Genomic DNA, 25,874 nt, shown 5'->3' with positions numbered 1-25,874 from the left:
ATTTACTTTTAATAAGAAGGTGAAACAAGTGAGCTAACTAGATTTGGTTGGGATCACATCTGATGAGCCCCTTACAACATATCTCTTCCATATATGATGCTCATGAGACAAGAAGATAACATATCACATTCATGTATTCATATGTTATCCACCCACTCACTTACTTTTTTCTTTTTATTCTTTTTTTTTTTTAACTCATTGTTGATTCATACCTCCTGAGACATCACAGTAATCAGGGTTATTAATTTGCAGCATCTTGTGCATTGAGTTTGTACTTTGCACTTAACATGATTGTAATAAAAAATGACCACATGGGCAGTCAAAATCTTTGGTCTAAATTTGCAAAAAGATACCTCAGATAAAACAGAATTGCTTAGGCTCGGAGGTGTGAAGAAGCAGTTTATTTAGATTAGGAGGGATTTTGGATTTTAAATGTCTTCAATATTTTAGTGCAGAATTGAATAGTTGACAGCTTTTCCAGTCTTGGATAGATTTTTGCTTGGATTAAACCACGCAAGGAAATGTCAGATCACAGTAAGTGGAGCAGAAATTTATGAAATTGAAAAGAATTTGCTTTATTCCATTTGTCTTATGCCCTGGTGAGTTGTATTTGCCTGAATTTAAACAAACTTACACACAATGATCACCTAATGGGTTTTTACCCAAATGGTGATCGAGGTCATATTTGTTGTTTTACTGATGCTTTTTTCTGTTTTCATAAAAATCGTTACTCTCAGAGCATTGGTCAGATTTCAGCAAATCTTGCAAGCAATGTTCACCAGAAGCTTCTTCACCATAACTGTTTTGTTTTTTTAACATAAACTCATGGCCACAATTGGCAGTTTTACAAAATTTAATTTCTGGTGTATTAAACAATATTTAATTTTAATTGTTTGGCAAAGTTGTTAACATAGGATTCTCAGTGTTGATAAATTTTGCACAAAATGATGAAAAACTTTGTTAAATACCAAATGACGGAATCAATGTGATTTAGCTCTGCCACATATGCTGCATATCATTTGCATTCGGTTAGATGGAAATGATCATTATCTTATTGGTTATGATCGTCACCACTGTTGGTCCCACATCTGAAATATGGACTTCGTTTCACTATTATGCTATCATCTGGTCAATGGTGTGACATACAGAATTTCATTTGTCTAATGGCTGGCTGCTACTGATCATATACTCGTGAACTCAAGCAGTTTCATTGATGAACAAGATTAATTTGCTGTGGATATATAAGCCTCCTTAACTTCTCAGTGGATTTTAATTCACACTTTGCAAAACATCCAACAAATGACAAGAATATCTATTGCTTCTCTCTGTATTTCAGTCATTAAACTAACCTGTGAATTATGATGGACTGTGAGCCAGATTAGCTACTGTGTCCTGTATCTGCAATAACGAAGTATATTAACTCCTTTTTTTTTTTTTTAATGAAAACTTGCTTAACATGGGGGAATAGCAAATATCAGATAGGATTTTATATTAGCAACAATTGTTTTAAAAGAACTAAACATTTAAAGATAACTTGCCAGAAATTCAAACTTGTTTTAACTCTTAATTCCTGCTGGATCTTTTGATTTGACAAAGAAGAAGAAGTTGCAGTGACACAAGCATTCCTGATCTCATTAGGGCTGAGCGTGTCTTTGAGTGTGAATCCATTAAAAGTTTGTCAGGGGGAACCATGGGACACAGCAGATGGCAGAGCACATATGCTCTGGGTCTCTTTGGCCAGGTACACTGAGGAATACTTCAGAGAGTTGGCCTACCTTTGCTTGTGTAACAGGAACTTAGACACTTTAAAACAACATGAGTCATGCGTTGAATTGCGGCATTTCAGTTTGTGATGTCTAACTTTTCTAAAAGCACGTTCTCTTTTTGCTTAAAGCCATGTCAAAGTGTAATTGTGTGATAATTGCATCTTCTTTATATCTTCTCTTGCCTGTGCCCTTCTTAGATAAATGATAAAGGAAGTAAACAATGTCATTGTATATGTTTGTACAAGGAAAAAAAAAACTAAATATTTGCAGGCAAAGTTTAATTGTGTGAGATGCTAGTGAGCTATATTTGGTACAAGGTTGAAGTGAGTTGAAACAGATCTTCAGTATGAAGAGTAATGTGTTAAAATGATAATTTGCTGCATCACTAGTCATTGTAAGGGGAACCATTTTGGACTTTTGATCTGAACACTACATAAAATTGGTCTTTATCAGAGACATAGAGCTTACGTAGGTGTGACTTGAGCAGCAATGATGGTTTTTGACAGGCACCTGTGGAGGTGTTCTGAACAGTAAACAAGGACAACAGGTGCCTTAAGGTATCGCTTTGCTTACCAGCAGAAAGTAAGTAAGCATACAACGTGTAAATATGTAAAACAGATTTAGATAAACAACTGCACTTCTGTCATGTAGGATTATCACACATTAAACCTGCTAAAGACTGCAAAATATATCATAAACATGTTGTACGTGCCTGGCAGAGAAGTTTTGTAAAATGGGAACCCATCTCAGCAGGACGAATGTAGAATTTGAATATCTTCATAGAGCTTCATTAGCACTGATAATAAGGTAGCTAAATTGACTGACACCCCATTTGGTTACAGACACTGAGTGACATGATATAATTATGACTTATGATGACAGCTTGAGTAGGTGTTAATAAATCTGTGTGCATGAATAAACCTATCTCATTATAACTCAGCTGTATATTTTTACCAGGTTTGATGTGTGGCGCAGCACAACTGACAGCCATGTACAGTGCTGTGAAAAAGGATTTGCCCCCTTTCTGATAACTTTTCAGTATTTGTTCATCTTAAATGTTTCAGATCATCAAGTGGATTTTAATATTAGACAAAGATAACCTGAATAAATACAAAATGCCATTTTTGATGATTACATTTATTAAGGATAAAAAAACAATTCAAACTTACCTATATAAATTCAGTACTCCTCCCCTAAACCGAATAACTGGTTGGGTCACCCTTGGCAGTAAGAACTGCAATCAAGCATTTGCAATAGCTGACAGTGAGTCTTTCACATCAGTGTGGAGGAATTTTGGTGCACTATCTTTGCCATATTGGAGGGTTTTTGAGAATAAACAGCCTTTTTAAGGTTATACCAAAGCAACACAATCTTGTTTGATACTGGACTTTGACTAATCCACTCCAAAAACTTAAATTATTATTTTATTTTATGTATTTAGCCATTCAGAGGTGGACTTACTGCCATGTTCAATCATTGTCCTGCCACATAGCTAGAGTGTGCTTGAGCTTCAGGTTAGAAATTGATGGTGGGACATTCTCCTACGGGATTTTCTGGTAGAAAGCAGAATTCATGGATTCATCAATTAGGTCCGGTCTTCCAGGTCTCGAAACACCAAAGCAGCCCCAGACCATCACACTACCACCAACATGTTCGATTGGTGTGATGTTCTTTTAATGAAATACTGTGTTAGTTTTATGCCCTTTTATATGGTGTAACGACACTCAAACCTTCCAAAAAGTTCAACCTTCGTCATTGTCTCACTTGTCTCATTAGTCTCAGAATATTTCTCCAAAAGTCTTGGAGATGTTTTTTGGGAAATGTGAGATGAGCCGTTTGGGGGAGGGGTTGGGGGGATGCTGACCTTAAGTAAGATAAGTGAGGCCTGCATTCCTTTGGGTGGTGTTTGAGGGGTTTTTTGTTATCTCCTGGATGGGTTGCCATTGCACTCTTGTATTAATTGGAGTGATTTCTGTAAGCGAGCCACAACTGTTCCAAATATTCTCCATTTGTGTATAATGGCTCTCAGCGTGGTTCACTGGAGTCTTAAACTCAAATAAATATGCATAGAAGTGAGAAATCAGGAATGGGGAAATACTTTTTCATGGCACTGTATGTATGTCTTGTATTTTCTGCTGTTCTTATGTTCGTGTGATTAGGATCTGCTTCTTGTTAATTAGCAAGAATTGTTCTTCTTGTCTGCACGCTAAATACAGTCTGGTCCCATGGCTAGATACAAAGTGAAGTACTGCATCCTCCCGTTAGCCCCAGAAAAACAGAGGTTAGGTGTTGAGCTTGTACAGCGAGGTTAGTCAGGGACAAGCCTCTTTGGTTCACCCACCCTGTCCACTTAATATTAACTGACTTGCCAAAGACCAGCTTTGGCTATTAGAGGGCAATAATTCTCCTTCAGCTGCTGAAGGATGGCTTCTTCAAAATTGTACACAGCTTTATTTGGAATTCATACTTGTTACCTTACCAGCCAAAAGTAAACAAAACCCCCCATCTGCATAAGATTTGGCTCAGTGCAGAGGCTGTCCCGAAGCTGTGCTAACATGTTTACTGGAAGAACATTTTCATTTTCACAGCTGTTTCCAAAAACAGCCCTCATGGGTCACAATAATATTCTATTTTTCTCTGTGAAATAAGGGACAAGGATTGATAGAAAAGCGGACAAAGAATGTGAAACTCCATTACAGCACACATCTAAATCTGAAGGACAGCGATGTTACAAAAATGAATTTAATGGCAAGTTTCTGCATGTTTCTGTATATGTGTGTGAGGGACTCGGAGAACCATAGATTTAACACAAAATATAACAATACGAAGTCAGTGAGTGGCTTCCACCTCACCGCCTCATACTAGTAACACCATATAATATTAGTAAACGTTTACATTAGTAAAGTGTTAATTCATCACTTATAAAGGATAAATCCTATATTAATAGACATTAGCATGTAATTCATAAACACAGATAAGAATGTTTCAGTCTTGATCTATAAGTTCACATAGAACATGTTTAATGACACTATTTTACATTTATAAATATGTATTGGTTAAAGTATGCTTAATTGTGTAAATGTGTTAATAGAGGTTTTATAAATACTTAATTTTTTATAATCCATAGTTAATGCAAGCAGTTTTAAGTAGGTTATTTTGTGTCACCTAAAGTGAAATAAGGGAAGTATGCCTTAAAATGCATTTACAAGTGAAACTGAAAGGACAGCAAGTAGTACCTTAAGATTCAAAAGTCTGTTATGTTAGCAGCAGAAAGTAAATGACACAGTTGTACACAGCGCAACAGAAACACGGGGCAAAGGTTGGCACAGAAAACTCAAAAGAGAACAAAACCTAAAAGTTTTATTTCAAATTTCAAGTCCTGTAATGCAGTAAATATAACATCAAGTTCTGTTATCATAATGTGAATAGAAAGGCTAATATAAAATGCAATACAATGTAATTTACCCATTTACATTTTAACTGGATAAAATTTGCTTCATTTAGTCAATTAATGTCTCGCAGCAGACTGCAGACCAGCACCCGCCTCATCTGTAACACGACATGAGAGTCACTGGCATGCATGATGTAAGTTTCTGACTGATCTGATTTTGATGGGTGACAAAGAAAGAAAAAGATTTTCCCAATAACAGTTACTTCGTAACATTTGTTCATTTGTAGTATCTCTTGGGCAAATGGCTGTGACTGCAAGAGGAGCTCCGCTATTTGAAAAAAGCTGAGTGATTTTTCACACATTAATGCAAATTACCATTCAAAGTAATCTTGCAGTAAGTTTACTGTACATGCCACTGTCTGAAAGACAGAACTGTCAACTCACATCTACTGTAATGATTTCAGCTGAGGACAGGATTCTATTTTTCTAACCAGAGACCAACACATCTGCTAGAATCTAACAAGATATTAAGTTAACATCTTTTTTTCTTTAAACACAGATTTTAAAAGTGCAGCAGAGCATAGTGAAATCCAATTACAATGTCAAAGGGGACATCTTTCTTTTGTAAAGATCTTGTGATGCTGAAATTTTTATTTTATCCTGGTTTGTTCACTGCAGATGGAATGAAGTTTATTAAAAAAAAAAAACAGTATTTTGTATATCATTTTGGAAAGCATCCTAATTTTAGCTGCAGTGCCTAAAACTTTTTGAGTTTGCAGATATAAAATGGATAATGGGCTCAAATGAAAATCTAACCACTAGGCTCCGGAACTGAATTCTTACAATAATCTCTGGTATTTGTGTTCACAGTGATAGCTGTGTTCTGCTAACTGGCCCTTTTATTTGATTTAGGGAAGGAATGGAGAAAAAAAAACTGCTGTATTGGTAAATTTAATGTGGAAATCGAGCTGATGTTTTAAGTACTTTGATGCTGTTGACAACGTATCTTAAAAAATAATAACGCATGTTTACATCACACAAGAGTGGGGTTTTTTCTGTTGTAAAAGAACTTTCTGGCCCATACTCCATCCTTTGTGTGGCTAATGTGTGTGTGGTCTGTGCTCCTGTAGATAGATTATCTGTGAAGCTACAGGGCTGTTTTAACCTTGACTAGGAAGGTCATGGCACTTTGCTGAGTGGTGAAGTCCCTTGAAAGCTCCTTCCCATATGTTGATGTACGACAGGTTTATTTTTAAGTGATGTTTCACTCTGTTGAGACTGCTGGAGCACACAGTAGGGTTGTTGTGTCAAGATGTATTTTTTCCCTCTTCTTGACATATCTGATAAGAAGGCTGCACTGGAAACACAGGACTCGGTTGTATGATGCTATTACCATCTATCTTCCAGGGTCTTTTTAACAATGGTGTGTAGTAATGAAGACTTTTGATCCATCTTTTGGTTATTTGTTGATATCACCTGCTATTTAGTCAATACAGGCCTGACAACTGAATGAAACAAGTAAAGTGAGTGAGGCATGCAAAGCTAAGAATGAATTTCACAAGTAAGGTTTGCATAAGTCTCTTTCCTTGCAGCTCTTAGACTGTTGTTTGATTACACCGTGTTCAAATATTTACATTCTGGCATTTATCGGTGCTGTTCTGTTATTTTCACAACATGTTCACAACGTGTTCTTTTTTTTATCAGTACCATAAAATAAAATGATCTTAAAATGGAGCAATTCAGTTGCTGATGTAATAATTACATGGAAGTTAAATATTCACCGTGGTGGTTATATTTTACGTGGGAGCTGAGTTCTGGGAGGTTACAAAGCTACTCCTTGCTTTAGCAAATACATGCCCACAAAAAAACACACACCCATGGTGAAACTGATGAAACACTTAAAAGTGAATTCTCATACCCTGTAGATAGTTTCTCTTTACACTATGTTTCTTGTGTGGCTATTTCATACAAACTAAGTAAAGTAATGTTGGTTTCTTGAGCATGGATGTTTATTCTTAACCTTGAGGTCATATGTGTAGCAATGTATACAGCTTGTAACTACATCTCCATGTGTATGCTTTAAAAAGAAACTGCCTCTGTTGTGATAGCAGCTACAGTGAATTACATTGTAATAATACTGTATCTACTTTCAAAAATAGTGGCTGTGAAACGCTGTGAAAGCGCCAGAAAAATGCAGCTTTTGTTGATTCTTACTTTGTCACACTCTGTTCTCACTAGATGCGGGAGTGGGCCTTAAAATGATATCACAATCTTTCAAGAAAATTTGGGATAACCTGTGGTTGTGATGTTTCATTATTGAATCATGACCGGTTTACATTGTTATAGCATTTAATGTGAATGGTTACGACATTGTTGGACAAACACCAGAAGCCACCAATTCTTTTTCTTTTCTTTTTTGTCTTTTTGATGAAAGTAGGTTCTGTCGTAATTTTACTGATGTGACTGAGCTACACAAGTAAAAGTTCCGAATTAGGAGGTAGCTTTGTCAAGCTAAGCTAATGTTGTCCTCTTGTTTGTAGTGTTCCCCAAGTATTTCAGTTTATTTGATAAAATAGGTGCAATACTTGTTTTCCCCTGTATCGATACAAGTGCAAACAAAATGAATACCCTTTTCAATCCTTCTTTTCCAATGAGCTAATGTCAAATGAGCTAATGAAAATCGTGGTTGGAGGCTGAGACGAAGCTCTTGCTGTCAGACATATCTGGTCTTAAAGTATGCTTAAAATCCTAGTTATGAATGTTTCTATGAAACACGTTCTGTTCTAGACTGAATCTTTCATTATCTGTGTCTGTCTTAATATGGCTGCTTGGGGAAATGAAGTGATGTAGGTCATTAACGTGATATTCCACTCAGAATTTTTACAATTATGTAATGTGCAAAGGAATATTTTAAAACTATGGAGTATCTGATTTAACTTTAATTAGCCCTTGTCAATTAAAGCACTTAGTGTCTCTCAGACAAATGAGAAACCCCATAACCAACCAGTCAGACCTCGCCAGCAATGACAAAACATAGTAACAATAGTACTGGTTTATCCTTTAAATAGGTTAAAAAACAACTAATGTTTAAGCAGGGGAAATTTCGCATTAGAGCATGTGAAGTCTAAAGTTTTCTCATTGTTGGTCCTTTTAATTAGATGGGACTTGTTACTCTGGTAACCAAAAAAGCTTATTTTTACTTAATAGTTTTTGATGCAAAGGTGTGGCTTTGCTTCAAAAGTTGAACCACTTTAGCCTTACTGCTTTCTTGGCTAGTTTGTGGAGACAGAAGATTGTCCAGGTAGCCCTTCAGAGAATTTGACACCCTGTAGCTCCTCATCTGATTTTTAGGGGTAAGATGTAACATGTTAGAGAGGAACATTGTTCCAACCACCATGATTTTTTATTCATGTGCTTCAGTTGTCCTGTTTTTAACATTTAACTAAGCCAATGATGTTTTGGTCATTGAGTTTTTAAAAATATGGCTTCAGAAGATACATAAAAAAATGCTCCAACATTATTTAACCTAGTAACGCCGAGTTTATCATATGTGATACATGAGTTTTCTTGAATTTCTCAGACTTCTACAGCATCAATGTAATTTTTTTGTAACTAACTAAATTGCACAATACATTTTTAAGCAATAAATTACAAAAAAAAAAAACCCAAACAAAATAACAATATTTACAAAATACAAATAATAATAATAATGCTAGTAATAATAATAATTTGCAGGCAATTATTTCATGGTTCAGGCTTTAAAGGTTTAAGCTTTGGTCATTACATTGGTTTACAGTGCCTATATGTAGCCTACGTTTTGGTTTGGAGAGAAAAATATAGCTTTTTGTGTGTCATTTTTTGCAGGGACACATCTTCGTGTATGTCTTCAGGGAAACACATGTTGCACCGAGGAAATGGAGGACAGATTTGGCCAACAGAGTAAACAAGACTTTGAGAATCTGGTTGATGAAATGAGTCACACACTGAGAAGCACCTTTGTTTCGAGACATAAAAGATTTGATGGTAAGTCCTCTTTGCTTAATGCTTTAATTTAATTATTTTTTTCTTATTTTCTTTTCTTTTAAAATTTGTTTTAATGGTCAGTCACTAGAGAACAAGTGCTGCGAAAAGGCTTGGGACTGTACGTGTTAATTTGAAAGGGTTTACTCCAGTTCTTTAGCTCTCCTCCCTGAAGAGGAGACGAGATGTGAAAATCTCATTAATATGCCTTGGAGTGGAGAAACCTCTTGCTGGATTAGACAAACATGGCTACTTGCGCTGAAGATTGACAACTTCAACAGCAGCACAAAGCCAGCTTCTGCATTATTAAGGTTGTTTGGTGGTCTTGTGCTGTATGTGATCTTGTCCTAGTCCCATTGTGACTTTCTTGACCACTACACATTTAATAAGTTTTTGTATGGGATGAGATGTGCTCATTACTGAACCAAGCCTCACTCTGCCTCTCTACATGTCCCTGTTGGTGTTCTTCTCTATGGGGTCAGCTCCTTCTAGTTACAATTTAATGAGAAATAATAATCCTTTCAACTCTCACAAGACCATGTGGTTAGCAACAGCTTATCACTGTGGACAATGGTGACAGGTAGAAGAGGTGGAGAAGTGTAGCCACCTGTCAACACTGTCATTAAAATAATAATAATAATTATCATTATTATTATTATTATTATTATTATCAAAATGCTAATATTAGTAAAATAGTTGTTATTATTTAGAAATCCAACAAAATGCCTTTCATTACATAGATATCTTTAAAGATTAAAGACTTCTTTTTATCTCCAAAGAATTGATGGGCCAAAAATTTCCATGTATTAAAGTTGATTAAAGAATATCTAAGAATATTAGATTGTAATGGTTATTGGTAGTACTTAAACCTTAGCAAATACAGTATATGCTCACACTATACAAAAACATGTTATTAGGTACACTTTGTCAGTACTGGGCTTGACCTCCATTTATCTTCAGAACTGCCTACAAGGTGCTGGAAACGATCCTCAGAGTTTTTGGTTCATATTGACATAATAACATCACTCAGTCGCTGCAGATTTGTTGGCTGTGCTTCCAGCATGGGAATCTGTGGTTTAAAGGATGCTAAGTTGGTAATTAATGGCCCAAAGTGTACCAAAATGGCATTCAACACACCATTACACCACTGCCATTAGCCTGATCCATTGATACAGGGCAGGATGGATCCAGATTTTCATGTTATTGGCTTCATGTTCTGATCTAGACTCATTAGACAAGGCAGCATTTTCTTTTATTGACCAATTTTAATGAGCTAATGGGTATTAGCTTCATTGTCCTTTACTTAGTTGACAATAGTGTCACCCGGTGTGGTCTTCTGCTGCTATTTGCTTTAAGGTGCTATCTCTGACCCCAGCTGGTGGTGGCAGATGGTGCCCTTCCTTGGGAATGGTTTTGGGTTTAGGGAGTTTCTCCTTCCCACTGTCACTCATCAGTGCTCAAAGGGGGTCATTGATTGTTGGGGTTTTCTCTGTTTTCTTTGTATTATTGTAGGGTCTTTATCTTAAGATATAACTTGATTTGGCACTATTCATAAATAGCACTGTTGAGAAATTGAATTGAATTGATTCACCTTTTCACCTCATTCTGATGCTTATTTGAAATTCAGCAGTCTTGATCATGTCTACATCCCCAAATAGGAGTGTGCAACATAGCCTTAAAATGATTTCAAGATATTTAAAGAAATAATGATATTTATGATGATATGCAGACAATAAATACTAAAAATATGTGACTGATGCCTGCAGGCATTACCTTTTTATCCTTCTTTTCCAGCGAGTACAGAAGCGTGCAGAACATTGTAACATAATACAACAAAAAAATCTAACCACCACAGTATTTTCCATCCACAGTTAACTCTTCTCATCATGTGGAGTGTAACCACTTAGTGCTCCAGTGATATTCCATTGAATCATTTGTTTCACACCACTGTATCTAAAACAGCAGATGATTCTTGTTGCAGTTAAGGATGTTAATATATTGTGTCTGTTACTGTGATGAATAATTAAAGCTGCTTGCAGCCACGTCTGGCAACCTTGACTAAAATAAAGGAAGTGTCTTTGGTAGTAGTACAAGCAAACTTCCCCATAGGGGTAAAAACTGCATAAAAAGAGACTTAAAATAAATGCAGAAACTAAAAGGTGCAAAATAATAATATAAAAATAACAAAAAATAAATATATACAAATAAATTTTTTTTGCCATTAAAGGCATAACAAATTAAGGCTTAAGCAATCTTTAGTAAAAGCCCATTCAGTATGCCTCTTAAATAACTTTGACATAAATGATCTGCTACCGTGCATGTAGGACTACATGCACAGGGCCTGGGTCTTCAACGTAAATGGCAAAACTCCAAGTTAATTTTGAGTTTTATGTTCAGGTCGAGCATTTTTTTAGGTGCGTTCCTCTGTTCTTGACAGCACTACTTGACTATTTGTCTTAATATATGAATTTAACTGTAAAGCAGCAGTCTCTTTGAAATTTGAATGTCCAGGGATCACAAAGTCAGAATTAGTCTCAGAATTAAAATTTGTTGTTGAGTATTTATTTTACTACCATGAGTGCAGCCATCGAACTGATGCTACACAACTTATGTTTGTTGTCATGCCTGCCATAGATGCACAGGAAACAGCTAGAAAACAGACTAAGCACAACATTGATAATAAGGACAATTTTAACAACTATGCATCCTAATGGACTTAAAATATATGCTAAACTAAAGTCACCGACATCACTATTAATTACTTGCTGTATAATATGTTAATGTACACTAAATGCATGTAAATTACAACATGGGTAAAGCCTAATTTCTCAAAAGAGAGAGAGTAATTATCTAAAAAAGTTTATTCAAGTAAAGATTGAAAGCATGCATTGTAATATTTTGCGACTGGAATGTATTCAAAGTCAACAATGGATATTGGTTGAGTGATTTAAGTGTGCAATTTAATATTCAGCAGTCAATGTCATGTCGTTCTGTCTTCATTCTATTCAAAATATTCAACATATTATATGAAACTAATGCTATTGGGTTACAGCATGCTACTCTCAGATGATTCCACTGGTGCCCAGAAACTCAATGTCACAATGATGTCTGTTTATTTTTTTATTTTTTTTCCAGGAATACACTTCTTGAGCCCACATGTGATTCCTGGAAGCATGCATAAATAAATAAGTGTTATTTTGATCATCCCCTGTCAAGATGGTGAATATCATGAGGAAGGGAAATGGGGTTTGTCCAGCAGCACTTAGATGCATGACTCCGGGCACCCCTTGTTCTCGTGGGGTTTGCGGCCACTCTCCATAATTTCATTAGAGTCAAAGCAAATGCTGTTTGCAGGTTTTTGAAGGAGACTGTGTGTCGGATGAGGGTCTTTACTGATAAACTGTTTAGGAAATCTGAGATATTGTTTGCTAAATTAAAAATTTTCCCTTACTGTTTGTTTATGTAATCAATTTAACTAGATGATTTAACTAGCAGATCAGCTGCTCAGGCACATAAAAAGTTGTTTTATAACGATTGTATAATTCCTCCGTGTTCCCAGAGGTGCGCTTATTCATTATGAAGCAGTATTACCTAAATAACAAGATACTGAACCAAAGAATATAGTTAAAGATCCAAACAATAAAGAGCTTTTAGTTCACTTGAATGCCCTTTTTCTATCTTTTCAGAGCTTTGCTTTAGGTTTCCGCCTACAGAGAGTCGGTGTATTTGAATATTTTTTTCATTTTATGCAGACTGTGATGATGGTTACTGTAGCAGATAGTAGTTGGGCAGCCCACACATTCCTGACACCACAGCCTATATGTCACAATAAGAGGGTACGGTCTCAACTATGCCAAGACTCATCCACTCTGAAATGTCTGCAAGAGCTCAGGGGCACGGTACACTTGTATCTAAAAGAGAAACAATATCATCGGTACCAAACGTGCAGCAGAATTCCTGTAATTTAGTAATAAATGCTATTATTATAATATTATAATATTCACTATAATCCATAAAATAAGACCAGAGAAAATAACTGGTCTAAGAAACCAGACAAAGCAAATGCTAGCACAGAGAGTTCTTTTTTATCTCACTCATTAAAGTCCAACGTCAGGGTTTGTAATTGTTAATCAATTCTTGGCCCTGCTGACCACAAACACCATGGTGCTGAGCATCCTAGCAGAATATTAATGTGGTCCATCCTCTGCAATTTATCCAATATGAACGGCCTCGCACATTGTGTGTGGTACCCATTGATATCAGTTGCATTGTCACAGCGTTGTTAAATTTTTACCGTTATATATAAAAATGTAAACTGTATTTTTATGCAGTCAATGTTGAGGTGCCCTTGACCAAAGCACTTAACCCAAAAAGACTCCTGAGAAAGTGCCAGCCATATAAAACAGTACTGTGTGGGCAGCAAACAGGTGTGGTTATGTGACTAGATGACTAGATCTTCTCTGTACCTGAGATTCTGCCAGAGGCCCCTTTCTTTTTATTTCTAATAGGGAATTTTTGATCTCATTTCTGTAATATTGTAGGGTCCTACTACAGTACAAAGAGTATAGATGACATGACATGAGTGTACAGATGAATTGTGAACTGACACTATATAAATTAAATTAAATAACATGAAAATACTGCAGTATGTCTGCTTCTTAAGTTATGACGTATCCATCTTCTGAAAGTACTATGAAAGTTTCTGGTGTCTAAGTGATGAGTATTTGTTATTTTAGGTTATAAAAATAAATAAATAAAAATTGTTATTCTAACCCCATACAGCTTTTTAGTAGCCCTTTTTTAATAGCACACCTTTAACTAAGCTTTAAAAACTCAATACACACCACAACCCCAGGACTCCTATAGTTCTCCAGACACTGATATTTTAAAGCATCAATAGTCCATTCTCTGCCTGGCAAACTTTTTTGGTATTGACATTTAACTTAGGATACTTCTTTGTAGGAAATTGCTCAATAACGTCTTCATTACTTATATTCTGTTGTGGATGCTTCTATGACATCATCCATTTTTGCCAGCTAGACAACTCCCCACCCCCCATGTGATGTCCCTCCCAATCAGGCATTAAGTATACTCCTTATGTTTACTATTAATAAAGACAATTTAACCTTCAACCTAATTCTTTTTGGGTGAAGGTTAAATTGAAAGACAATACTGCTCCTAGGCTGGTAAGTATATTTGAGAAAACTATGCTGATCCTCTGTTAGATTTATAAGTCTTTGGACCCTTTGACTTTGTCATAATTTTAAGTCATCCCTTGGTGTTTGCTTTTGGCATCTGAATTCAGATGTCTCTGTTTTGTCAGGCAAGAAAATATGTCTTTTACATGGAAATGTCTTCAAGTGCAGTTTTGATCAGCAAAGTTTCTAGTCAATTTAGAAATACAAAAAAAGAAAAAGAAAAAAAAGAAATTGCTCTTTAATGCATTTAAATCATGCACCTTATGTTAGAGTCCATATGTCAAATCCCTGTTAACGTCTATGAGCTAGCACACTAACTAAAGGGTTTGATACAGTAACTTAAAAAATGAAGAATAATCCCCTGACATTTAATAACATTAGACCTTAGATGATATATTTGTCTTCAATCGGGTTATCATTTACCTTTTTCTTATTTTATTAATAAGAGCACAGGGTGACCATAAAAGACTGGCCATAAAAATTAACGTAGAGAAATGGAGACATAAACGATCAACCTGTCATGTTCTCTACAGCAGCATAGCACTCAGAGCAGCACTCTATAGACTGGCACTTCCTGTCAGGCCGATCAATGACCCAGCTTTTGACAGACATGGAGAATCTGAAATGCAGCAAAATTGCTAGTTTCATGTACAATCATTGGAGCTCGAGGAGGCTGAATATCATACTGCTTGTGTTATATTATGCTGTTTCAACAATCACAAAGTGAGAACCGGGCTCCTTCTCTGACTAACTATATTGCCGTGAAAGATGCTAGGTGAACTGTGGGAGATAACAGCTATTTGCCCTGCTGTGTGAGGGTCAAGAAATCGTGTATATTTGTGTAGTTTATAGTGTGTATCTTTGCTAAAAAATGACATAGAGTTGTGGCAAAGTGTTGCTTGCAGTAATGTGACAATCAGAAAATATTCCCAGTTCTAAAGTGATGTAGCTAATTTCTTTCTTGCTTTCTTTTTTATTGGTATGTGACTTTGAAAGCCAATGCCCCACTGTATTGTTTAGTGTTTATTCAATTCCTGCCTTGCCAGAGTGAATGCATTTATGAAATCTTGTAATTTCCATATAATTTTAAGCAGCTCCACATGTTCTCTGCAGAAACTGTTTTTTGTGAGTGGTTGTGGTTTTTTTGTTGAAATTACAAAATTCTGAGTGGGGGAAAAACAAAAACAAAAAAAAACATCCATCTTAAATTGCACTCTACTCTGAGACCTTGTTTATGCCTTTATCTAGTTATGTCTAAATATCTCTAATTTCTTTTTGACAGATGACAGATGAGTCCACATTTTGAGATATACTTCCCAGATTCTCAAAAAGCACCAAACCAATTAGAATCACTGTGGTAAAAAAGTATTAAAGTTGTCTGCCATAACACTGCAGGTACACCCTGCCGGTAAAACTTAGGCCCCTGAAGGTTCTTATCTATATCAGATGTTACCATGTCGTCATGCTTCCTAGCAACTACTACCAATGGGCTTAAAAGACTTTTTTCAGCATTTATGCACCTGTAACACCTATAAGCATCACATTGTTTTATTTCACACCGATAATAATAATAATAATAATAATAATATGACAGCATCAGATTGCCTGGCAACCACTTAGCAACAGACTAAAATGACCTTTCTTTGGCTTTATGCACCTGTAACACATTATAAAAGGACCACATCAGTTTAGTTACAACAATAACATCTCATTTATAGCCACAAAAATTTAATTAACCATGCATTGTAACCACCTAGCAATGTATGGAACGCCAGGACTGCCATAATGAATTAATTAAATACACCATTAAATAATTAATTAAATGTGGCAATAATTAATTAATTACATGTGTCATAACTATTTATTTAATTAATTAATTCCAATTTTAATTAATTATTGCCACATTTAATTAATTATTTAATGGTGTATTTAATTAATTCATTATGGCAGTCCTGGCGTTCCATAGCAATGCGCCAAAATAAGTCTTTTTTCGTTCCTTTTTGTACCTATGAGACCTTATAAAAGCATAATGTTTTTATTCCATGATAGTAACAACTAATTTAATTTTCCACAAAATTTGAATTATACATGCCTAGCAACCACTTAGCAACAGGTTAAAATGACCCATTTTTAGCATGTAAGCAAAATCTACCAACCCTGTTTTTTTTTTTTTATCATTGATATTTATTTATTTATTCATTTGTTTATTTCACTTTTGCCAACAGCGCAAACAGGCCAAACAGTATTGTAGCATGGATGTGTACTGGTTTATATTATTTAACATATCAGTTAAATCCCAATTACTTTTGGTTAAAGTTATTGTGCTCAAATAAACATGACGCTGAATGTGGCCCAGTTAAAAAATAAAAAGTTGGTTTATGTATGTAGACTCCAATACAATATATTGCATGTACCCAATTGAAGAAGGCTGAAATGTTTTGGAAAGCCAACCCCTTTTCCCTCCTCAGCTGGCTGGTCACAGTTCAGAAGACTGTAGTAATTAATTCTGCAGGCCACTTCCCCTGAGGGTTCTCACAGTAGATGTCATCCGATCCACAGCAAACTCCTTTGGTTATGTGTAAAGACCAAATGAAGTCGACTTCAGAGTCTCTGTTGTCTCCAAAAAGCTGTGGTCTGCTTAGAAATAAAATTCACAAAACTTGCCTTTTCCACCATCTAGTTCAGAAATCTGAAACAGGGATGCTGTGTTTCAAGATTGCTGAAATAGACTGCTGACATCTAGGAGGCCATCCATCAGTAGGTTTCTGCAGAAGCACAGAAACAGATGCTTTCTTTTTATCACAAAGAGAATGGCTGTGTGTAACCTCTGCACAGCTCTGTGCATATACTGAGGAGCTGGAGCCAAACGGAGCTTTATCAGCGAAATGTAATGAACTCTGTGTAAGCTGGGAGTATTTGAATCACTGCTGTCCAGCATTTCAGCATCATTATTCTCTGTTTGCAGCTAATGCAAATGATTATTTGGACAAACGTCTTAGTAATATATGTTTAGGATTTATGTAAATTCTCCAGGTAATTTTTACTCTTTGACATTTCACTATGGTTTTCATTTTCTGTCATGAAATATGGATCCCCTCAAGAGTTTTCACTAATTACATTATGATGTCTTTTTTAGCCTAATATTTCTGCTGGTGATTTATACCAAGGCCATTCATAATGAAATTATTCATCGTAATCACTCCATTGCAGAGCTTAGAATTATATCAAATATAATGTCATATTGATTATAAACACTGTTTTAATTAAATTGGTTATGTTTAATTAGTCTCTCAGCAGAACATGGCTGTATAAAGGTTTGTTTTTCTTATTTTCATGATTTTAAGTAGAATTTGTTTTGGCACTGTCATTAATCTATGTGCACATCGCTCAGCATCACTGACTGTTCTCATTACCACAAACACATTACTGAAGCAAAAATCATGCTTAAAGATTACCATATTTAAATGACTGCTAACTGTGGACATTTATTACATATTCTCAAGTATACTGAAAAATAACCAGACTTTGGCTAACGTCATGAGTCCTGCCTACTGTAAGTTCTAATATAAGATGTGTTAAGTAAATTTAAAAAAAGAAATGATATCTCCTTAGGCACCAAACGTGTGTGAAAGTAAGCTAATGTTGTCAGATTCCAGGGGGAGTATGACAGTTAATACTCACTGGTGCCTCATAAGATGTGCTAATGAACAATAATTAAATCTGATGAGAATAAAGAAAGCAAGTATTTTGTGAGCATGCACTAAATGAAAGACAGTTTTTTTTTGTGAATACATTAATGTAAGATAAAAAAAAAAAAAACCTCTGCTCTTCAAGTTCAAATGATACACACCAAAACCCTGCCTTTTTAAGCCACTATACATTAGTCTTTAAACGATGAAATAATATCATAAAATAACATTTTATTTTCTAAAAACCTTGCAAATGACGCGTGTTTTCCATATTTTACTTTCTGTCAGTGTGCATCTCGGGTACCTCTTGATGTAACTAATCAGATGTGACTTGGTGTGGCATTATGGAGAGTCGGGTCATTTGGTTTCTCTGCTGCTGTAATCTGTAATTTTACCTGCATTGCTGGAAGCTAATGACCACTTCAAATCCATTACGCTTTTGTCTGGGCCATTGTGATAAGTGACTCTAATGTGCATGGCTTGGGGGGAGAGGTGTAACCTAGCTTTTATGATAGCTCGAGAACATACAGATTTAGTAGTCTACATGTTCATAATAGTCCACAATACTGTTTAAAATAAAACACAAATAGTAAAATTTCCTGGAATCAGTAGCTGGTGTGACAATATTAGGACAACATTATTTTCTTTCTTTATCCTGAAGTATCCCAAACGTGTAGTTTTGCTGCTGGCTTTGTCCACACCTCGCTTCCTACCATCTAAAATCTAAGATCTAAAAGTACTTTTAATCAGTATTTTTATATGAACAATAAATTAACTGATAAATGTGTAAAATGAAAGGTGTGTGTGTGTGGGGGGTGGGGGGGGGGATTTTTTTGTCTCTTTTTATTTTACATTTTGATTCAGTCTGTGTCCTCCCATCAACCCTACTCCAGATGCAGGATGCAGCTGCTACTTTCACTGACAAATCACAAAAGTACCACATAAGACAGTATACAGCCCACCAGAAGAGTTATGCATTTTGTCTGGCACATGGCTCCAAAGAAATCCAAGTGCAAGACTCGTTGCTCACATTTTGCCATGTTATAACTTGGTGATAATATGGTAATATTCTTCATACAGCTCTTTCTGCTGCCTCCAAGGAGCAAAATATATCAGCTGATACACTTAAGAGTTCACGCTTCTTTGGGTTGTAACCATAAAGCCCACTTAGGAATATAAAAAGCTTTCAGTTTTATTGAATTGGAGTCTGTACTGAATCCTCTTTTGACTCTCTTTGCAGTTAAATGTACAGGTTATTTAAATTTTCATTCTGGCCCTTCTATGCCAATTTTATTGTTATTTGTAGCAGATGGTCAGAAATATCATCTAATCCCACTTTCTGGCATGTCACAGAGGTCATGAGACAAACAACAAGTGAAGTCTAAAAAGGAGAGTGCAGACTCATGCAAATGCTGCAGTTGAACTGCATTGTGCTGTCATAATCATGATGATGGAAAGTTTATTGCATTTCACAGTGGTATGCTTTTCACCATATAGAGAAATATTCATATATGCAAAGTGTTTTATCTGAACTGTAGATTCTTTCTGTCAATGAACAGTACAGGAAGGTGTTTTGGGTTTACATGAGTGATATGGACAATAAAGCGAATACAGAGTTTATTATTTTCCAGAAATATATAGGGGAACTTCCCTTTGTCATCAAAAAACGAGTTTACTGCAAATAAAAGTCAACAGAGCTGTGATCTCAGTTCAAAATGAAAACGGCATCAAACGCTATAATTGATTTCTTTGTTTGTTTTATTTTAGTGTTTTCTGGCTGTTGTCATATTTGCATTGCAATCAAGCAGGCTTCCTTTTTAAGCAGCGTTCTAGATTGCAATCAGACACATTTAATGTCATTTTGCTGTGTTTCTGTTTAATTGTAAATGCAGTGAAGGTTCCCAGTGCATCTTGTCAAACCATGTCTATGTATGACATGTACAGAATAAACTGACACCACCGTACAGAATAAACTGAGACCACCGTCACACATGAAATAAAATTGGACAGTAATAAAGGCTTTTTCTGTTTTCTTCTAATCCAGAATTTTTCCTGGAGCTGCTGGAGAACACGGAGAGGTCCCTGAATGACATGTTTATGAGGACTTACGGCAAGCCTTACATGCAGAATGCAGAGGTCTTTGAGAACCTGTTTGCTGAACTGAAGCGCTATTACACTGGAGGGAATGTTAACCTAGAGGAAATGCTTAATGACTTTTGGTCACGGCTGCTGGAGCGTATGTTCACACTGCTCAACTCTCAGTATGTCATCACTGAGGACTATCTGGAGTGTATCAGTAAGTACACCGACCAGCTGAAGCCCTTTGGAGACGTGCCCAGGAAGCTCAAGGCTCAGGTTACCCGCGCATTCATCGCTGCACGCACATTTGTCCAGGGGCTCTCCGTTGGCCGGGAGGTAGCCCAGAGAGTGTCTAAGGTAAATGTTCTTAACCCTTTAAATTCTTTAAAAAGCACACATTTGCCCTAGTTTTCACATGATCAAGTTTATCCCAGATATACTTTCAGAGTAATTCGGATTCTCTCAGGGTATGTCTTCAGAAAATTTAGTCCTCAAGGTGGCTCGTTCATGGAGCTGTCTAGAAAACATTGTTGAAGGGTGTGTGGATTGCTCAGGAGAAATTCCCAGACAACAAAAAAGGGGGGAAAAAAAATGTCTGCTATCGCTGTTTATTGCTCTCTTGCCTTATATTTGTTCATCCAGTATATAGAAGTCATTAATCACACTGTTGCCTGTGTATTCAGTTTGATGCAAAGCAATCTGTATGCAGTTCCTGCAATACCATACTGCCCTGGGAGTGTATGTAGGGCTGATCATGTACAAAGTGAGATTAAAGGGAAAGCAAAAGGCTAAGCCTTGGATTTAGTCACGCTTAACAACAATGTTGTTTCTACACTGTCATTTGGGTTCAGAGAAGCACTGATTCACAACATTGCGAATCCACAGCCATCCTCTTTGGCTTCTTTGCTTTTTGTTTTTTCAATACAGTCTATCAGCTAGATTTGATTATCATGTCTATTATGAATATTTATAGAGCCACTTCCCAGTAGGCTATATAACTAAAAGCTAATGAAAATATAGAAGCCTTGAATAATGAGAAACAGAGGGCAAATGGAGAAGACACTGCTGTACTCTTATAAATCCACCATTCATTTGGTCTGTTAAATCCCACCATACTTGAGCATTAACCACGTTCCCTTCCTTTCCCCTGAGGTCCCACCCTCCCTAACAGTAGTGGCAGTGAGGAGCATTTAGCCACAGAAGATGTGTTGTTAGTATTCATTTAGAGTTGTACCCTGCAGTCCTTAGAGCCCAGCGTGTCCTAGCTTCACCTCTTGACATTTCAGTGGGACCTGAGATCCAGGTCATCTGTCTGGGACTGCAGCCCTTTGATCCTCAGGGTATAAAGTCATCACGAGAGATTGGGTGTAAGCATAATAAAAACAGACACCATGCCAGAGGTGTCTGTTTCTCAGCGCTGCTAAGATGTGACATCCATGCTTATTGCTCCTGGGATATACAATATATTGAATTAAAGTAGGTGATGTAGCATTTTATTGCTTTTCACAGCTTTGAGGAAGCGCAAACCTGTGTCTAGATCTCATCAGCACAGCTCAGACTTGTGCTATCTGTAGTGAATACAATTTAATAATCATTTTCCTAGTTGACAGTTTTTAGAATATCTGAAATGTCATGCAGGTAACTAAAAAGAATACTTCCATTATCTGAAAACAGTCTCTGTAGTAATAAACTCTACAGAAACAATTTGCTCTTTTGTTCTGGAAAAAAACAAAAAAGAAAAAGAAAATGATCTCTGTTTTTTTATTTTAAGTCACAATATTATAGTTATTGTTAAAGGAGGTCACGTTGGAACTCTTATACGCAGCAAAGTGTAAGGATGGGTGCATTCTGAATATGTATTATTTGATTAACAACAATATTTTGATTGTCATTCAAAGCAATATTGATGTGTTTTCTGCATGAATTGTTTAATGGTTATAGAGAAAGAGAAAATGCACCTTTCTCTTAATTGCTCCAAATCTAAATTTGTGGAATGATGAGGCACCACTGTATTTTTCTGAAATTGTGAAAAATTTAACTTTTAAAATGTTTTTTTCAATGAAATTGATAAGTGAGCACCCATAAATACTGCTAATTCAAACATTACTAACAGTGATTATTTCTCCTCACGGCCTTGTGATCTACAAGAAACCTTTGTTGACTGCCCTGAGCTGCTGCCTTACACCTGTGTCAGGTGATACAGATGCTGGCAGAAGCATTTTTAGAATATTCAGTGTCAAGTTTTGTATTTGACGCCAGTTGTCTGCGAGTTGATGTGTGGGGGTTGTCTGCTAGTGAGGGCAAGTATGTCTATGTATAACGTGTTTTTCTTACGTGCCTTCCTCTCTTGGTGATTCTTAGCACTGCACTGTGAAAGAAGGGGGTATGAAAGAAGCAGGGCTTTGAAGCACATCAGCTGTTAAGACATATCACTGAGAGCTTCTCTAATTTGTAGACTTTGAAAAGGTCAGCCATGTTTTTTGTCTAGTCCAGGCTTGACTTGTACTTACTTGGCTTGAGTGAATGTTCAAAGGCAAAATGGCAAAATTGCAAGAGAGCTGACCACAAATACCATTTTTTGATTACTGCACTTAGCTGTCTTCACAAAAAAAAAAGTAAATAATAAAAAATATATATGAAAAAGAAAATGAATGGGCAAACCTTAATTTTTAAGATATTTTTTGTCAGGGTCCTGCTTACACCTCTGATCTGCCAGTTCCTCAGAAGCCTTACTTTTTGCTTGAAATCATTTGCCGTGGACTTTGTAGTACAGTAGTTCTAAATTTTCAGTTTGTCGCTGGCATGTTGCTTATGTTGTCAAATCTTGTTACATAAAACATAAGGTACTATTGTGGTATGAACACCTTCACTTCCCAATCCTTTCATGTTCTTAGCACAGGCTTTTGTCCAAATCAATTTACAATAAGTGCACTCATTTTACACAAAACAACAGCTAATTTTGGTGAAGACGTCGCTGTGCATCGCTTCTTTAAAACAAAAAGAGCTGTGATGCTGCATTATAGCTGCTTTTCTTGTATTTTTAATGCAGTGAGACAATAATAAGTGTTAGTGTAGTGTAAAAAGGCACTTTTTCCAGACTAAAAGGTGTTTAAGATTTAAGAGTCTTGTTAGTTCATGAAAATAGCTCATTTAATTTTAAACATCTTAACAGGTCTTCAGAGTGCAAGTAACTGCATACTGAGAGTAGGAATAATGAATGCTCCATATTATAAATAATGTCATCAAATGTTTTTTAGCAGATCGCATAGTGGAGTTTGTATTTGCTATGAGATCGATTTCCTCACTATGATTTCAAAAAACACACACTAATGACATTTTGCACTTTGGTACTCCCACAGTCTGATAAATGACTTGAATAGAATATAGCAGCTGATGATCCAGCTGATGGTCAGCTGTCTTCTGTAGTTTTTTTATTGTGAGTATTACTTCAGGATCCTGTGAATGAGAGCATTTTTCAGCTAACTTCCCGCTGTTTGTCAAAGTAGCCTAAAGGTTAATTATCAACCAGGGGTTTTTGTACCCTAGAGGGTACTTCTGCAGCTTCCAATGGGCATCTGGAAGGATTAGTAATTTACAATCAAATCAAATTAACATTTGGAACATGAGAGGTTGTGGTAATGAAGGGTTGAATTCACTTCATCTGGCAGGGATGTGTGGTTTTGTCTGGGGGAAAAAAAAACACATGATGCCATTCCATGGTATCGTGAGTTATCCTGCTGGCGGCAGCTATCAGAAGATACACTGGTGCACTGTGGTACACTGTGGTCATGAAGGGTTAAACATGATCAAGAACAGAACTCAGAGAGTCTATGATATTTAAACCATTCTCAGCTTGTACTAAGGAACCCTCCATACCATTACACTGCCAACAATAACCAAAAAGTTGCTGCCACGTGATTGGCTGATTAGATATTTGCATTAAGAAGCGACTGAATAGACGTACCTAACAAAGTGGTCACTAGTTGTATGTCATAATTTGTCCTATTAACTTATTAAAATAACCCTGTTTTTGAGTCGCATCGGTTATCTGTTAAACAAACTGTAGTGAAAAGCTGAAACAAACAAAGGTGCATCTTATCTCTTGCTTCACTGTTTATCATCTTCAATATCTATACATGCAGTCACTGTAACATAATGCATTTCAGAGGTGTTTAATTGTCTGTTTCCTGCAGCTGTTAGCCTATTACTATCAATGCTTGTATGTGTTTTCATACATGGAGACAGTTTATCAGGTTATCTATGAAAGCAGATTTTTCTACTTTGCCACTTTTGTCTTCTTTATTAGCTTGGATTTTTACTTTTTCATTAGTGACATAACCCTACATTTTAAAATAGAAATTATATTCCATAGAGTGGGGAAATAGATATTTGACTTTATTTAAAGACTTGTGGTTTAATTGCAAGCCAAATTATCCTATGTGAAGTGTTCATCGGCAGTGACTGATTGCATAAGAACGTTCTTTAAGTCTTCAGTCAGCAAAAACGGTCTCTCTCTAGGGCCTTTGCTGATTAATAACTGAAACTTTTTTTGACAATAGGACAATAGCATTATGGTAAAACTTTGCAAAAGTTTTCTACTGGACAGTTTTCTTGTTATAAATTACTCAAAATTCTTTAACTGGCACAGTTACTTTAATAAAATAGATTTATAATTACCATATATTTCGTAGGTGCTACTAGATACTAATGACCGCTGTCACATTCTGTGTCCTTGCAGGTTAGCAGCACTCCAGCATGTATTCGAGCAGTGACAAAGATGCTGTATTGCCCCTTTTGTCAGAGTATGCCAGGAGTAAAGCCTTGTAAGAATTACTGCCTGAATGTCATGAAGGGCTGCCTGGCCAATCAAGCTGATTTGGACCCAGAGTGGAACCAGTACATCGGTGAGTCTTTTCAACCACTTCCCCAGCCATTTTTATTTTAACCTCGACTCTGCTGTTCTATTATTTCTAAAGTAACATACCAATTAAATGTGTTGCTATAAATTCATGTCTGGGCATATGGTTTTATAATATGACTGAATTGAACTAATGGATGTGGGAGAAAAGCAGAGAAAGCATGTTACATCACATGAGCACTCACAGTAAAGCAGATTGAAATTTTCACTTACATCATCACTTTTAGCTTTTCCTTTTTGCTGCTATACACAGGGTTATATTTATACCAAAAAGTGACACGAATTGCTTTAAAGCTGGACAGATAATAGTATGAGTTGAATAATCTTTTAAGCTCCCTGGTGTAGACCAGAGAACTGTAACTGTGCTTTGAAAGCAGTTAAAAAAGTAAGCTGAAAGCTGCACACTGGGGTGTTGTTTTGGGTGACGTAGGCAAAAGCTGTAAACCTTTTAAATTACAGAGAGTAACTGGATTAAATGTTAATATTACAAATATTGCTTTGTTTTGCTCAAACCTTAATCATAAAGCAAAGATGCTTTAGGCACGGTGAGACCTATGTGTTCAGGAAGCAAGAGGAAAAGGGCGGAATAATTGGAATTATGTGAAGTGGCCTGGTAGTGGATGCTTATATTAAACATGGCCAAAGTTTCACATAATGAGGTCAGCATATATGTAAGTAATATATAGTGTATAGTATAGGCCAATATGTAGTGTAAAACAAGACTGTTTGCACATAGGTTTTTTGGCTCTTTTGGCTACTGGATCTCACTAATGGCAGGGTTACTCTGCAGAGTACCACCTGCTGTTCAAACCT

The 25,874-nt window shown here is 36.2% G+C and overlaps 1 protein-coding gene across 1 annotated transcript in view; it reads left to right on the top strand.

Moving 5' to 3' along the window:
* The window catches only part of gpc6b (glypican 6b), a 79,460-nt gene that overhangs the window by 10,735 nt on the left and 42,851 nt on the right, over nt 1–25,874 (top strand). The window contains exons 2-4 of the mRNA XM_082507813.1: nt 9,022–9,180; nt 20,109–20,500; nt 24,882–25,047. Of these exons, the coding sequence (XP_082363939.1) occupies nt 9,022–9,180; nt 20,109–20,500; nt 24,882–25,047 (717 nt within the window). The remainder of the gene's footprint in view (nt 1–9,021; nt 9,181–20,108; nt 20,501–24,881; nt 25,048–25,874) is intronic.

This window comes from Aulonocara stuartgranti (genome assembly GCF_965226115.1).
Source record: "Aulonocara stuartgranti genome assembly, chromosome: 16".
NCBI classification, from domain to species: Eukaryota; Metazoa; Chordata; class Actinopteri; order Cichliformes; family Cichlidae; genus Aulonocara; species Aulonocara stuartgranti.
This window is presented reverse-complemented; position numbering and strand designations above follow the sequence as displayed.